The 13,921-nt window shown below is 42.2% G+C and overlaps 1 protein-coding gene across 1 annotated transcript; it reads left to right on the forward strand.

The window, feature by feature from the left end:
* The first annotated feature begins 8,082 nt into the window (after positions 1–8,082).
* FNDC8 (fibronectin type III domain containing 8) lies at positions 8,083–12,415 on the forward strand. Its single transcript, XM_042438937.1, has 4 exons — positions 8,083–8,204; positions 9,252–9,602; positions 10,798–11,010; positions 12,270–12,415. Exons 1-4 carry the CDS (start codon positions 8,202–8,204, stop codon positions 12,381–12,383), a joined length of 681 nt encoding a protein of 226 aa, XP_042294871.1. The 5' UTR covers positions 8,083–8,201; the 3' UTR covers positions 12,384–12,415.
* The last annotated feature ends 1,506 nt before the right edge of the window (positions 12,416–13,921 follow it).

Consider the following 13,921-nt stretch of genomic DNA (forward strand, 5'->3'; position numbering starts at 1 on the left):
GCCTCCAGTTCCCAGAATTCCACAGCTGGGAGCCGTGGCAGATGAAGGGGTGACAACCCAAAGTATTCCTGCCGTGTAGACAAAGCCAAAGTGGCGTCGTACCAGATAGGATGCAGCCTTGCCTGATCCCTTTGCCTCTTGGGAACTACTCTGTTTCCTCAAATTCTGTACGTACGATCAATTAAAAGAGATCAAATAAATCTGCCTATCATGGCTTACATTCTACGAAAATAATTCAACATAATACATGTTAATACATCTTAACATTCAAATAATAAAATGTAGCAAATTAAAATGACGTTGGATAACAATCATAAATGCACAGATATAGGATGGGGGACACCTGGCTTAAGGAGACAACATGTGAAAGGGATCTAGAAGTCCAGGTAGGCCACAAGTTGAACATGAGTCAACAGTGCGACGTTTTAGGCTGCATCAATAGAAGTATAGTGTCTAGATCAAGGGAAGTAATAGTGCCACTCTATTCTGCTTTGGTCAGGCCTCACCTGGAATATTGTGTCCAGCTCTGGGCACCACAATTCAAAAAGGACATTGAGAAACTGGAGCATGTCCAAATGAAGGCGACTAAAATGATGAAAGGTCTGGAAATCATGCCCTATGAAGAATGACTTCGGGAGCTGGGGATGTTTAGCCTGGAGAAGAGAAGGTTAAGAGGTGATATGATAGCCCTGCTTAAATATTTGAAGGGATGTCATATTGAGGAGGGAACAAGCTTGTTTCCTGCTGCTCCAGAGAACAAGACCTGGAGCAATGGATGCAAGCTCCAGGAAAAGTACTTCAACATTAGGAGGAACTTCCTGAGATTAAGGGCTGTTCAACAGTGGAACACACTCATTCTTCGGAGCATAGTGGAGTCTCCTTCCTTGGAGGTCTTTAAGCAGAGGCTGGATGGCCATCTGTCAATGGGGATGCTTTGATTGTGATTTCCTGCATAGCAAGGGGTTGGACTGGATGGCCCTAGTGGTCTCTACGGTTCTATGTAATGGACTGATTGATTGGCATTTCGTGATGCCTCTGGTATCTCAGGTATCAGTTGCATCTGAGGGAGTAGACTGATGTGGAATGAGAAGGACAGCCATGCAAGAACTAGATAAGATCCTGAAGTGCAAAGATATACAAATGAGCACTAAAGTTAGAATCGTCCCAGCCATTGTATTCCCCATCACCAAGTACAGACGTGAAAGCTGTAAAGACAGTAAAGAAAGCAGAGAGAAAGAAAATCAACTCGTTTGAGATGCGGTGCTGGAGAAGAGTGCTGAGGATACCATGGACAGCCAGAAAGGCCTTAACAGTGAAGCTGCTATTGCTATAACAGGAGCATTTCCATTCAAGTTTCCATGCTATATTTTCAGGTGTGTGAAGAAAAATAAGCACTAGGGCATGGCTCTCGGATGGAAGTGTGTTTGCAGTAGACATCCTGTGTTTGCAGTAGACATCCTTCTTGTTCACATCATCCTTCTTTTATTACAAACACTAATGACTCATTATTTTTGGTGCAACAAACACTGCTTAACCACACATGACCTGCATTTCATCTGCGAAATTATGAGGGTCTAATACAAAAATGTGCAAAGTTCCAACCTCCCCAGAACTTCTCCTCAAGGAAGGTTTTACAAGATGCGAGTTGGAAGGGAGAAATAAAGGAAGCCAGCCACAGTGATTTGAGTGTTCAACTATGACTCTGGAGACCAGGGTTCGATTCCCAGCTTGGCCATGAAAGCCACTGGGTGACCTTGGTCGAGTCACACTCTCTCAGCCTCAGGGGAAGGCAATGGCAAACCTCCTCTGAACAAACCTTGCCAAGATAACCCTGTGAAAAGTTTGCCTTAGGGTAACCGTGAGTCGGAAATGACTTGAAGGCATGCAAGAAGAACAACAGAGAACCACAGAGTGTGATTTGCATGCTGAAGAAATGTTCTGCAGGTATTCAAATAGCTGGTCTATCTGTGGCATGCTTCGGTGCTATCCGATGCACACCCGCTCCCTTCTCTGCCCCCTTTGGCATGGTTCCTTTCTCAATGAGCCCATTGTCCATGGCTCAAGTTGCACCTGGGAGTCAGGAGCCTCTCAAGAAGGAAGAAGGAGGAGCTGATGACAACACATCACCAGTCTCTCTCATTCTCTCTCTCTCTCAAAAAAAAGAGAGAGAGAACTGAAGAAGAAGGAAAAAACCAGCTTCCAAGCACAGATGCTTGACAGGACCTGGAGCCTCCTATAATTCCCACAGGGTTACTTTTCTTCAGCAAGAATGACCAAAAGTCCTGTGCCACCTTAAAGACCAACAAGTTTTATTGGGCATAAGCTTTCATGAGTTGCAACTCACTTTGCATCTGACAAATTAGTCTGCAATCCGCAAAAAAATTAGGCCAAATAAAACTTGTTAGTCTTTTAGGTGCTACGAGAATCTCTATATTTGTCTTTCAATAATGCGGTCACCCTCCCCGTATTCCAACAAACATTGTCCAAGGAGGGAAGGGAGAGCCCAGTGGGATTAAGTGGCTAAACCTCTGAGCTGGCCATACATCTGCTAAGGCAATTTATGCAGTCAGTTTATTAAATCGTTTTGGAGGGAGGAAACGATCCCAAATCACTCTAGTCCAGAGCCTTTATGAAAAGGGAATTTTAGGACTGCACAACGGTACTAAAACAACAACAACGGTACATGATCATAATTTGTGTGCATTTCTGTAACACACCTGTGCATTTCCTTGTATGCACATATGCACTTTGTTGTGTAGAGATTTATTCCATAACCTTTAGAAGTACACAGAGGGGTAGAATTTCCAAAGTAGCCTTGCTAGTCTGTGACAGTGAAAACAATGATGAGTCCTGTTCCAGATTATTTTCTGCAGTGAGGATGCACTGTAGGTCAATCCATCTGTAATGCAGTCTTTCCCTATTCTGTTCCATTTGACAGAGAGCATTGTCATCTTTTCCACAGAGTCTTCTTTTCTCATGATCCACCCATACCCTCCAACATTTCACAGATGAAAACATGAACATGTGGCCAAGCAACGTCAGTCTGAGATCAATGGAGCAAACGTTATTAATGAGGAAGAATGCACAAGACGTTTTTTATATTGTAATCTATTTTATATTGGTTTGATTTTAGGATTGGGATGCGGGGTTGGGAAGAGATTAATTTTTATATTGTTTGTGATATACTGTATTCTTTTACTGCTGTAACCCGCCCTGATTTTCCGTGAATGGGAGAGCTATAAATATATCATCATCATCATCATCATCATCATCATCATCATCATCAATATTGGAGAAGCTGCAGAAAATTGCTTTTGTCTGAACCTATTGAGAAGGATGGTATCCTATTCCCTCCTTTTCCTCCTCCTGAGTTAAATGAATGCAAGCTACTTTTGCACTTTGAACTCAGTTTGCAGCAACTGAAGTAAACTATAGACAAAGAAGGTAAGTGAGAGGAGGAGAAAGGAACTGGGAAATTGACAAAGCAGGTGAAGAACAGAGGATTAATCCGGACTGTCCCTACCAGATCGGGACAGTTGGAAGATATGAGCTGCAGTACCATCAGTTCTGATTTATGTATCCCCAGTGTCTGTGATTTCCTAGGGAAGGTAATCCAAAAGAGAACTTTCAACAGGCGCTGGATGTGGAACAAGCGGTGGAGATGCTGCCAAAACAAATGGGTCACTTAGTTTTTGTGGGGGAAAGGGAATGGAGAGGATCAGCAGATCACCCTGTCCTGCAGAAGAGGCTTCGATGCAGCAAGGGGAGGGATAACTGGGCCGCAGATGCTTGGTTACTGATTATCGGAGACAACTGGTCTGTGCCACTTTTCTGAGCAGACCTGGGGGCAGGGAAGGCATGCCCAAGCCAGGGAGGTGGGAAAGAAAACAGCTGCACCCACCAACATCTCGAATCCAACCCTACTAATATTCAAAAGCATGAATCCACTTGAGCTTGACATCAAAGTAACATAGGAAAACTTTCCTCCAGTCCCAGAGGGTGAGAGCCTTCCCCCATCCCATGCTCCAAATCCCAACATTTGGGAAAGCTTGTAGCTTGGCCAGAAGAGCAAAGTACACTGCTGCCCTGCCAGCTGGGTAGGAGCATCGGACCTCACGCTCCAGAGAGCGCCTCCTTTTAAAATGCGATCATTAATTAATTGCACATTTATGTCCTTCTTATCTATGCAAGTAATCAGTGAATCCAAATGTGGACCAACAAAGAACAGCCAGTGCCTATAAATGTCAATAAAGTAGCAATAAACACTTGGACAAGTGAGGTTTCAAAAGAACCAATTTCAGAGACAGTTTACATCAGGTTGTTTTGAAAAGCAGTTTTTATTATTCTTTAAGGAAGGGCTAGCAAAGCAATAAGAATCGGCGATTCATTCTACGGCTCAAGCCAGATGTTTGGAGCCACCTGGGATTTGTATTACATGGACATACTCATTCCACATACTCAGGTGAAAATTGAGACACTTGTGGCCAAGCAACATCAGAATGGGGTTAAGAGGGCAAAGCAGATTAAGGAGGAAAAACACACCATCCAGAAGAGGCTACAGCAGTTTGCTTTTGCCTGAGATACCAAGAGCAAGATTGCATCCCTTCTTCTCCCCACTACTGAGTTACATGAGTCCAAACTATGTTTGCAGTTTGAACTTGATCAGGTTCCACGTGCAATTTATTTATAATAGGTCCTACAGAGTTTATTAATGTATGAACTGGTACTGATGACAGTAAATAAAGGCAAACTTGGCAAGAGCTGAGGCGTTTTCATCAAAGCAAACAGACAACTAATGTGGGACATGTTTTCAAATGAGCAGTGACGAAAGACTGGCGGCATCGGCTTTATGGAAGGACTCACTTCCCAGTAACTAATTTACTCATGCCATACAATTCAAGTTGGGGGGGGTGGGAGCTTCCAGATGCCATATTTATGAAGGTCTAGCCATGTTAGTTTCTTGCACTGAAAGCCAGATGGAGATGCATCTGAAGCTGGCCGCAGTCCAAATAAAACATAGTCATCCTGAAGGTGCTATGGGCCTTTTGGTTGTTTTTATAATTAAGTGCTCCTGATAACACAAACATCCTGGTGGTAGAAAAAGCCGAGTAACACATGTCTTCTAATCAGGATAGTTATAAATCACTTCCACATACCCTGCGACATGTTACAGATGAAAATCCCCAAAGTGTGTGGCCAACCTACATCGGAGCATGGCCAAGATGGCAAAAATTATGAACGAGGAAGAAGGCACAAGCTAGGAGAGGCTGCCGCCATTTGCTTTTGCTTGAGCTTACTAGGAACGTAATGTTTCACACAGAATAACCTATAGTTCATGAATTTTATGCTGTCATAAATGTATGAGGTCTTTAATAAACCATTGGACCCTTGGGTGTTTCCTAGGCCAGACTGATGTCCTGAGCTGCCAACTATCTATCCTCGTCTTGACCTTCCTCTAAGAAGTGGCAGCAGGTAACTCTAGCTTTGCTTAGGAAGAAGTACATTTTGGAAGCTGTCAAAGTTTTTAGATGCCTTCCCCCATCAGATCTCATCAGATGCTGCCCTTCAGGGATCGTATTTCTGGTTTGCTAAAACTTACTAACAAAGCCTAATTCTTACTTTATTCCCTTGGCAGCCAATGAAAGCAAGTACTTTCTCTGTGCCACTCCTTGTGTATTAGAAACACACACACACACACATGCATGGCTTCTAAAGCTGCAGGAAACCTTTCTCTCAACTATAGCATTTAAATTTCTAGGGGGTCAATATTAAAAAACCAAAGCCAGGAGAATGGGAAGACTTCAGTTTCCCAAGTCATTTTGTTTGTGACCAAGGTGGCTATTACTAAGCAAAGGGCTTTCAAGGAGACATTCCAAGAAGGAGCAGCTGAACTAGAATTCATTGAGAGTTTCGGCTATATCTTTTGTGTAAAAGCTTTCCCCTTTATATAGATGGAACAAGATGCCAGAAATAGATATGGAATTTCTGGCATCTTGTTCAATCTATATAAAAGGAAAAGCTTTCCAATCCTCAAGTATGGTGTGAGCCCTTCAGAAAGACAGAATGTAGCATTGTATGGTTTATAAAAGGGGGTTGGACTGGATGGCCCTTGTGGTCTCTTCCAACTCTACGATTCTATGATTCTAGGTAAAGGTATTCCGCATTGACAAGGTTGTCAAGTCGTGTCCAACCATAGATGATGGGTGGGAATGTTGGCTTGGAAATGTATATTTTTAATGTTGCAAGCCACCCCGATTATGTTTCATAGAGGGGTGGGTTATATTATTATTATTATTATTATTATTATTATTATTATTATTAATCTCTGTTACTAGCCAAAGAGCCAGCGTTGTCAGAGACTGCTCTGTGTTCATGTGGCCACCATGATTGCACAGAACACTGTTTACCTTCCCACCAAAATGGTACCTATTTATCTACTTGCATTTGCATGCTTTTGAACTGCTAGCTTGGCAGGAGCTGGGACTAGTGATGGGTGTACCTGGGCCTCGAACTGCCAACCTGCCAGTCTTGTGATCAACAGAGTCGGCATCTTAACCACTTGAGCTCCCGCATCCTTTTTATAAAGGGATTTATAAATGTGGACAGTATATTAATTTTACCAAGGAATGCATGGTTGTTAACTGAAGTTAATATTTCTATTTCCATAGAGCGCACACCTTGTAGTAACCATTGATTGTCAACCCTGATGGTCATGACATTTTAACAGTCCCTTATTGCTAGCTTGAAAATTCTGCAGCACAATATGTATTCTAGAATAGGTTTTCAACTGTGATCGGTAAACGTTTTGGGGGTATTCATGGAACTACGTTTGTGGAAATATTTCCACTAAGGCGCGTACATAGTTTTTGTCTTTCCTGAAACAACTGCTGCATGGGTTTGATTTGCTCCCTTTCCCTGGGCTTAGCCTTGGGTGAAACCTTTCCCATATTGGGTGCATTTGGTCACAATGGGAGGAGAGTATCACTGTGGCATAATGAGGGATAGGCAAAAGTGACCTTTTTGGCTAGACCTCCAGGGCCAAAGCCCCTAACTATGATGCTGTTTTTGCTAGTACTGAGGCATCCTGTGGGCGGTAAGCCAGCATTCGCTTCATGGGTTTGGAGAAAGGGGATATATAGTAAGGCAAAAACTCAAAGACTGGATATAGTTGGATAGAGTAGGACAGAAACTCCAAGAGTGGGCCATGATGGGGGAAAGAAGATAACAGAATAATGTGGCTGTCCAGCACCATGGTTTTCCTGCTTGTAGATATATCTGGCCTTCAATGTATTGTACAGAGCTTGAAAACTTACTTTTTAAAAGTTAGTCATTCCCATTAGTCCTTATAGAAATTTAAATGTAATTTATTAATTCCTCCTTGCAAGGATAATAAATTAATTCATCATATTATTTGTTTTATTTATTTTTGTGGGTTTTTCAGGCTATATGGCCACGTTCTAGAAGAGTTTATTCCTGACGTTTCACCAGCATCTGTGGCTGTCATCTTCAGATATTTGTTTTATTGCTTGTCACTTTTTCATGACTTTAAAAATGTGGAAGTTCCTTGGGGGAAATGTCTTAAATTGCCTTAAAAGTAACATTGAAAAGTAACTAGAAAATGTTGTTTGTAGCACCAGTAAACTGAGTTTGGTCCTAGTTGTTACATTGCTTTTGAAATGTAGCATCACTGGCCATCAAATAGTTACACACTATACTGAATTTACATATTATAAGTAACTATATTGCTTGGAACTGGTTGTTTACAACCTCAGGTTTTGTATAACATCTGTTTGTACCATACAACAAAGAAACCCAAAATCAGTTTATTCTATTTTATGTTTAATCCCACCTTCCTCTTTCCATGAGATCCAAAGCAGTTTACACTAATTCAAAATTAAAAAATTAAGCTAAAATGTTATGTTGTTGCTATTGCATGCCTTCAAGTTATTCCTGACTTATGAACCCTATCAGGAGGTTTTCTTATACACAAGAACAACTTAGAGACATACAGTATTTAAGTCTAACGACTCGTTGGAAGATATGTGGCTATGTAATTCTAAGGCTCAAATTTTTCTACTCTGGTAAACAGATGCAGCCTGGGCAAGAAAGGCAAGTAAGACATTCATTGCCAGTCATCACACCTGCCACAATCCTCACCAAGTCTCTTCTTCCAATTGGCATGATCGCACACCCAGCAGAAAATGGTTGGTACAGTATTTCAAAGAGTGTAAAAACATTCATTGCTGAGATATGTATAACATGGGTCTCTGGAAAGCCTGCCCAGCCATTAGGCAGAGTGAAGTGGCTGCCTCAAGTAGCAGATCCTCAGTCCTGGGAAACAGTGACTCTTGGACTATTGAGTTATCTGCTTACATTTCTGGCTTATCAGCCCATCGTGTATTGTTGTTGTTGTTAGCTACCCTCGAGTTGGTTCCAACTAATAATAATAACAACAATAATAATAATAATAATAATAATATGATTTACTTATAACCCATCTTTTCTCAAGGAGTGAAGGCAGATTACATCTTAAAAACCATACAATGCAATAGAGTAAAATATCAGTTATCATTGAAACAAGTGACCCTGTGGATGAGACATCTGTACAACAATCCACCACTAAAGTACCCTGCGAGGTGGGCAACTACCTCTGTATAGTTTGTTTAGACTCTGTTTGTTGGGACTTAGATGATCTTTGCTGCTACATACCTGCTAGCCTTTTTTCCCTGTTGTCTATGGAACACTTCACTTCTGTGTTTTGTGTGTGTCATAAGGCCAGTCTCTTAACTTTCTTGCTTCCCTGAGATATGCTGCAGGACACTGACCTGTGGCTGTTACTGGACAGAGATTCAGCTGCCCTTGTAGCAAGTTTCTGTACATGAAATGGGAGGGAGAACCATCTTGATCTCCACCTGGGCAACAACATATCTTGGATTCATCCTAGTCTTAGGTTTGCTAGTCTGAAAACTGGAGAATGCTCCTATGCCTTAATAGTTATATAGAAGAGGGGGTTTTGGTACTTGTTGCTTTTTGTGGAACCTGGTAACAAACAACACCTGCTGAAAATCCCTCTTCTGCACATTCACTGAAGACACAGGTGCCCTTTCCAGTTTTCACTCTGGCAACCCTAACCCAAGGCTAGTGTGATGTTATCATGCAAATCTATGAACAGGGACCCAGAAGAAGAAAGGGGAAGAAGGGGATACAACCCTTCTAGCATATAGATGGATTACTTTTTTTCTTCCAATTAGTATCAGCTGTACAGAGACCACCAGAAACTTCCCAGCGAGAGCAGCGACACATCCAGCTCTATCCCAGGCAGCGGTGTTGAGACACAAAAGAATATCCTCTACTCAACTAGCAGTTTACCTCACATCGTGGATTCATTGCAGGCTGGATTTTTGGTCCCAGAAAAAGCTACCACCCGCAAGGCAACACGGACTCGGCCCGGCCGCAGCAGCAACCCAAGCATCCCAGTCGACCTCAGCATGATTGATGAAGTGTCAAGCAGCTCAGATAGTGGTTCAGAGTCACCTGTGTGTGTGGAATTGCCACCACAGCCCTTCATTCATGAGCACACCGTCAGCAGTGTCACTGCTCAGGTTGGGGATTCTGGGAAGTGTAATGTTCCAAAGCAACATTCCCAAGCTTTCCTGACTGTTCATTCAGGCTTATCTACACCATTAGGTACCTGAAGGCCAGGCTTCTTTTTGAGCCAAGAAAAGTGTTAGTGCTCAGGTAGGGCCTACAGCCAGAGCAAAAAAATATTACTTTTTGGACTACAGCTCCCTAAACCTCCTGTTCAATATTCTGGATAGTGAGATTCTGGAAGTTATAATCCCCAAAATTAATGTTTCCAGGCTCTGTCTACTGTACATTCACATCATTACATTATCGCAAGGGTAAGCATCTCTTGGAGTCAAGGGCTGAGTTATACTTCAGCGCCTTCATATAGTCAATGAAGGAGGAGAAGGGACTGCAGCATCTGAGCAGGACTAGAACCCTAAAGGTATGCTCTGCTTGAGCTAGGAACATACACAACTTGCATTTTTTTTCTTGGCCCACAGCACTTTGTGTGGATGCCAAAGTCCTCAGCAGTGGTATAGCAGTGAATTTTGAAGTGCAGGTGCTCACAATACAGTAGTCCCAATAACCATATCTTCAAGGTCAGTGCAAAACTCCAAGCAGATGTGCTGATCTATATGAACAAACTATTTATAGCATTCTCATCTCCAGTATGACAGGTCTTTTGTAAATGTAATGGGTTTTAACTACCCATTTGACCAGCCACTATGTTGGTTGCTTTACAGTTGTTCTCATTGTATGACAATATGTTGCATTGCACTGTTGCATTACATTATGTTATCATTGTATTGCAATCATAGCATAACTGTGGGGACTGCTCCTAAGTTCAAAGGAACAGCGATGCTTAATGAGACTGGCATATGACATCGCCATCTCTTCCCATCACAAAGCCCCATTGCTTTTGTTCTTTACCACAGCACTGACCTTGTGTAATATCACAGTGTACTTTAATCCATCTTTCTTAGTATATCACCCTCTTAGAGCTTGAAAACTTACTACAAAGCTAAGGGGATGGTGGGAGATGTAATGTTTCCAAGCTCTGTTATCGCACTCTTCTATTGACTACTGCTGTATTCTCACTTCCATGATGCAAGAAAAAGAAATAATCTTTTTACACCAATTTACCAGTGAGAAATAGTTCTGTTAGAAAGGCAAGTGTGTATATTTCCCCTGTGGCCTTTTGGCATGATGCTGATCCTCTCTCCTTCACAGATCTCCTGGACAGGACCAAGAAATGGTGAGCTGATTTCCTTCTATGAGTTGCAACTGCAGGAGGCCAAGCTGGACGGTCAAGGCAAAAATATCCACTGGTTTTGCTCACAGACTGAAGAGCACCTGGAGAACCTGACTCCTGACACTAAGTACTTGATCCGGGTGAGGGCTCTCAATGTGGCAGGTGCTGGGAAGTGGAGTGAACCCTATAAGGCAAGTACCAGCCTGAGCATGGTTGGGCATAGGGGTGCCTTGTTTATCATTTGTTACATTTATAGTCCACCTTTTCGTTAAAAAAGCTCAGGTGACATATGTGCCTTTCCTTCTTATTTTATTTTCACAACAACCCTATGAGGTAGGTCTGAGTGAAAGGCAGACCACACACACCCCCATTATGTTCATTGAGCAAAAACTATATACATCTCCAAGATCGCCATAGCAAGTTTCCTAACTCAGTGAAGTATTTAACTTGGATCTCTCAGGTTCTAGTCTGACACTAACTATTATGCTACATTGCCTCTCTTAACAGGGTCTGGTCCTTCCAGAATGTAGAACCACTCACTTGTTACAGATGCATTGTTTAGAGCTGAATTCTGGGGTGCTGACCCTTACAGAAAGCGTCAACCGCAGATCAATGCAAAAGATATAGCTTTGCTGAAATGGAATTTATCATGAGCTGAAAACGTTTTCCAGGTTGCTCAAATGTCACACTGCCGCCTTTGCAAATGTGTACATTTTGATTTTCAATTTCATAAGTACACATTACCACTTGAGACAACAAAAAAAATCTCATAACATCAATAAATTTGAGTACAAATTTGAACACAAACTCAGAGATTTGCTGTCCCATCTGAATTGCAAAGATGTACTTAAGAAGTCATTCCTTCCAATATATGTCAGCCTATAGAAAAACAAGTTGAGGGCATTCATGGCTGGCATCCATAGTTCTCTGTAGGGTTTTTTGGGGGGCCATGTGGCCGTGTTCTGGAAGAATTTATTCCTGACATTCTGCCTGCTTCTTCTCTGAAGATGCCAGCCACAGGTGAAGACGAAACTTCAGGAATACATTCTTCCAAAACACAGCCACATAGCTCAAAATATCCACAAAAAAAAATAGGAAAAGAGTTAGGAGCAAAAGATGCACGCATCCATGCACCTCTTTAGGCACCCCTTTTCATGCACATAGGAAATCTGTGTACATGCCTATGTGTTATGTGTATATCCTACCTTGACTCCAATGGGCTCAAAGTGGCAGATGTGGCTCTTTCCTGGCTCTCTGGGAGAATCAATTTTACCAGAGGCAAAAGTGATTGTATTTCAAGTTGCAAGGTCATCCATTTCTTACTCCCACCCCATTGATATTTGCCATGGAAAGCGCCCACGTGAAGGTGCTACACATTATCAAGTCTCCAGATTGCTGTTTTGCCCATGGTTACCACCACATAACAAGCATTTCCCTTTGCTTCTTGCAGTTTGGCACAATGTCTCCAGTGCAAGGCATGCCCCTGGATCCATCTCCTGTCACTGTCACCGTGCGAAGGAGCAGGAAGTCCCAGAAGAAAACCATATTTCTTCCAGCCCCTTAAGAGGACCCAGAACATAGCAATAAAGAATGGCACATCCGACTTCCTCCTGTATTTCTTAACCATAGCCACCATTTGTGGCGACACAGGGAATTTTCTACATACACAGGTTAGCCCTGGCGAAGCCATACACCAGAGCTTGGGACAGTGGGGGGATTCTGGGAGTTTTAGTGTTAAAAAATAATATCCTGTTTAGTTATTACAATGTCATAACCCAAGGGGTGATGAAGGATTTAAGACAGTGATGGCGAACCTATGGCACTAGTGCCAGAGGTGGCACTCAGAGCCCTCCCTGTGGGCACACACGCCATCACCTCAGCACAGAGTTTGCCAGAGTTTGTTACTAGAAAGACAGAGGGATGTGGCACTTTGCAATAAATAAGTGGGTTTTGGGTTGCAGTTTGGGCACTCAGTCTCTAAAACATTTTCCATCACTGGTTTAAGAGGTAGGTTTTCCAGGAGTAGAATAGAAAAATGAAGCTTAGGCCTATTTGGGTTTATGTTTCTTTCTAAATGTGGCTGAATATGATTTAGATTGTTTTGGTCACATTCCATGTTACGCCTGAAGAGAGAGGCCTTCATGCATATGATGCATTTGCTAATTTAAGATTTGCTCAGAATAAAACCGTTCTTTAAAAGATCTCCTCCTTCAAACTCTCTTTTTCTCACACCTGCACTTCGTGTACATATGTGCATATAGAAGTCGCATCTCCCAGGGGAGGAGAGGAGAAAGCTAATAGAAATGTGGTTCATTCTCTCCTACTGAAAAGTACAAGGTAGGGAGCAAAAAACAGAACAACTGCAACAAAGTACTGTAGTGTAAAGTACTTCTATTTAATGTTCTAGTCAGTCAACAATGTCCTCCTGCAAAACACCCCTTTCCATTCCCACTTCTACCTGTTTTTCTTTTCTAGTCATCTGTATCCAGTATCATTTTGTAATTCTCAACTACATTGCCTGAAAACAGCGAGCATTTTCAGTTCTTTTCAGTTTGATTGTACTTGCATATTCACAATGTTTTCCAGCTCCTCCATTAGTTCTTTCTTTGAGAAATATCCTGCTATGGTTATCCAAAATAAGGGCTACGAGGTTAGACCCAAAGTCTCCACTGATAATTTATAGCTTTATTAGTTAATAAGCAAATGCAAAGTTCAATTCAAATAGAAGAGCCGTCAGTAAAGCACATTATTTTCTTCTTCTTTCTTTTTGTGGCGGGTTTGCCCTACCTTGACTACTGCCAATGAATCTAACACCGTGGTTTTGTTTCCACTGTGCAGCTTGATCAGTCTGGGATCTGACCAAAAGAATGTTAATGTTCTTTTAATGTCTACAGATGATGCCACAAGCAGGCTATTAAATTCACCTTCAAGAAATGGTGTCCAAGAGAAATCTTTATCTGGTAACATGCAAGAGAAATCCTTTGGCAGGCCGGGCACTGGAGACACACATACATATGCACAATACGCACGAGTGGATTCAGGGTTGGTGCACAGCAGAACCCTTAAACGCCACTGAGGCATTGCATTTTTGCAATTAGCAAG

Source organism: Sceloporus undulatus, chromosome 9 (assembly GCF_019175285.1).
Source record: "Sceloporus undulatus isolate JIND9_A2432 ecotype Alabama chromosome 9, SceUnd_v1.1, whole genome shotgun sequence".
Lineage (NCBI taxonomy): Eukaryota > Metazoa > Chordata > Lepidosauria > Squamata > Phrynosomatidae > Sceloporus > Sceloporus undulatus.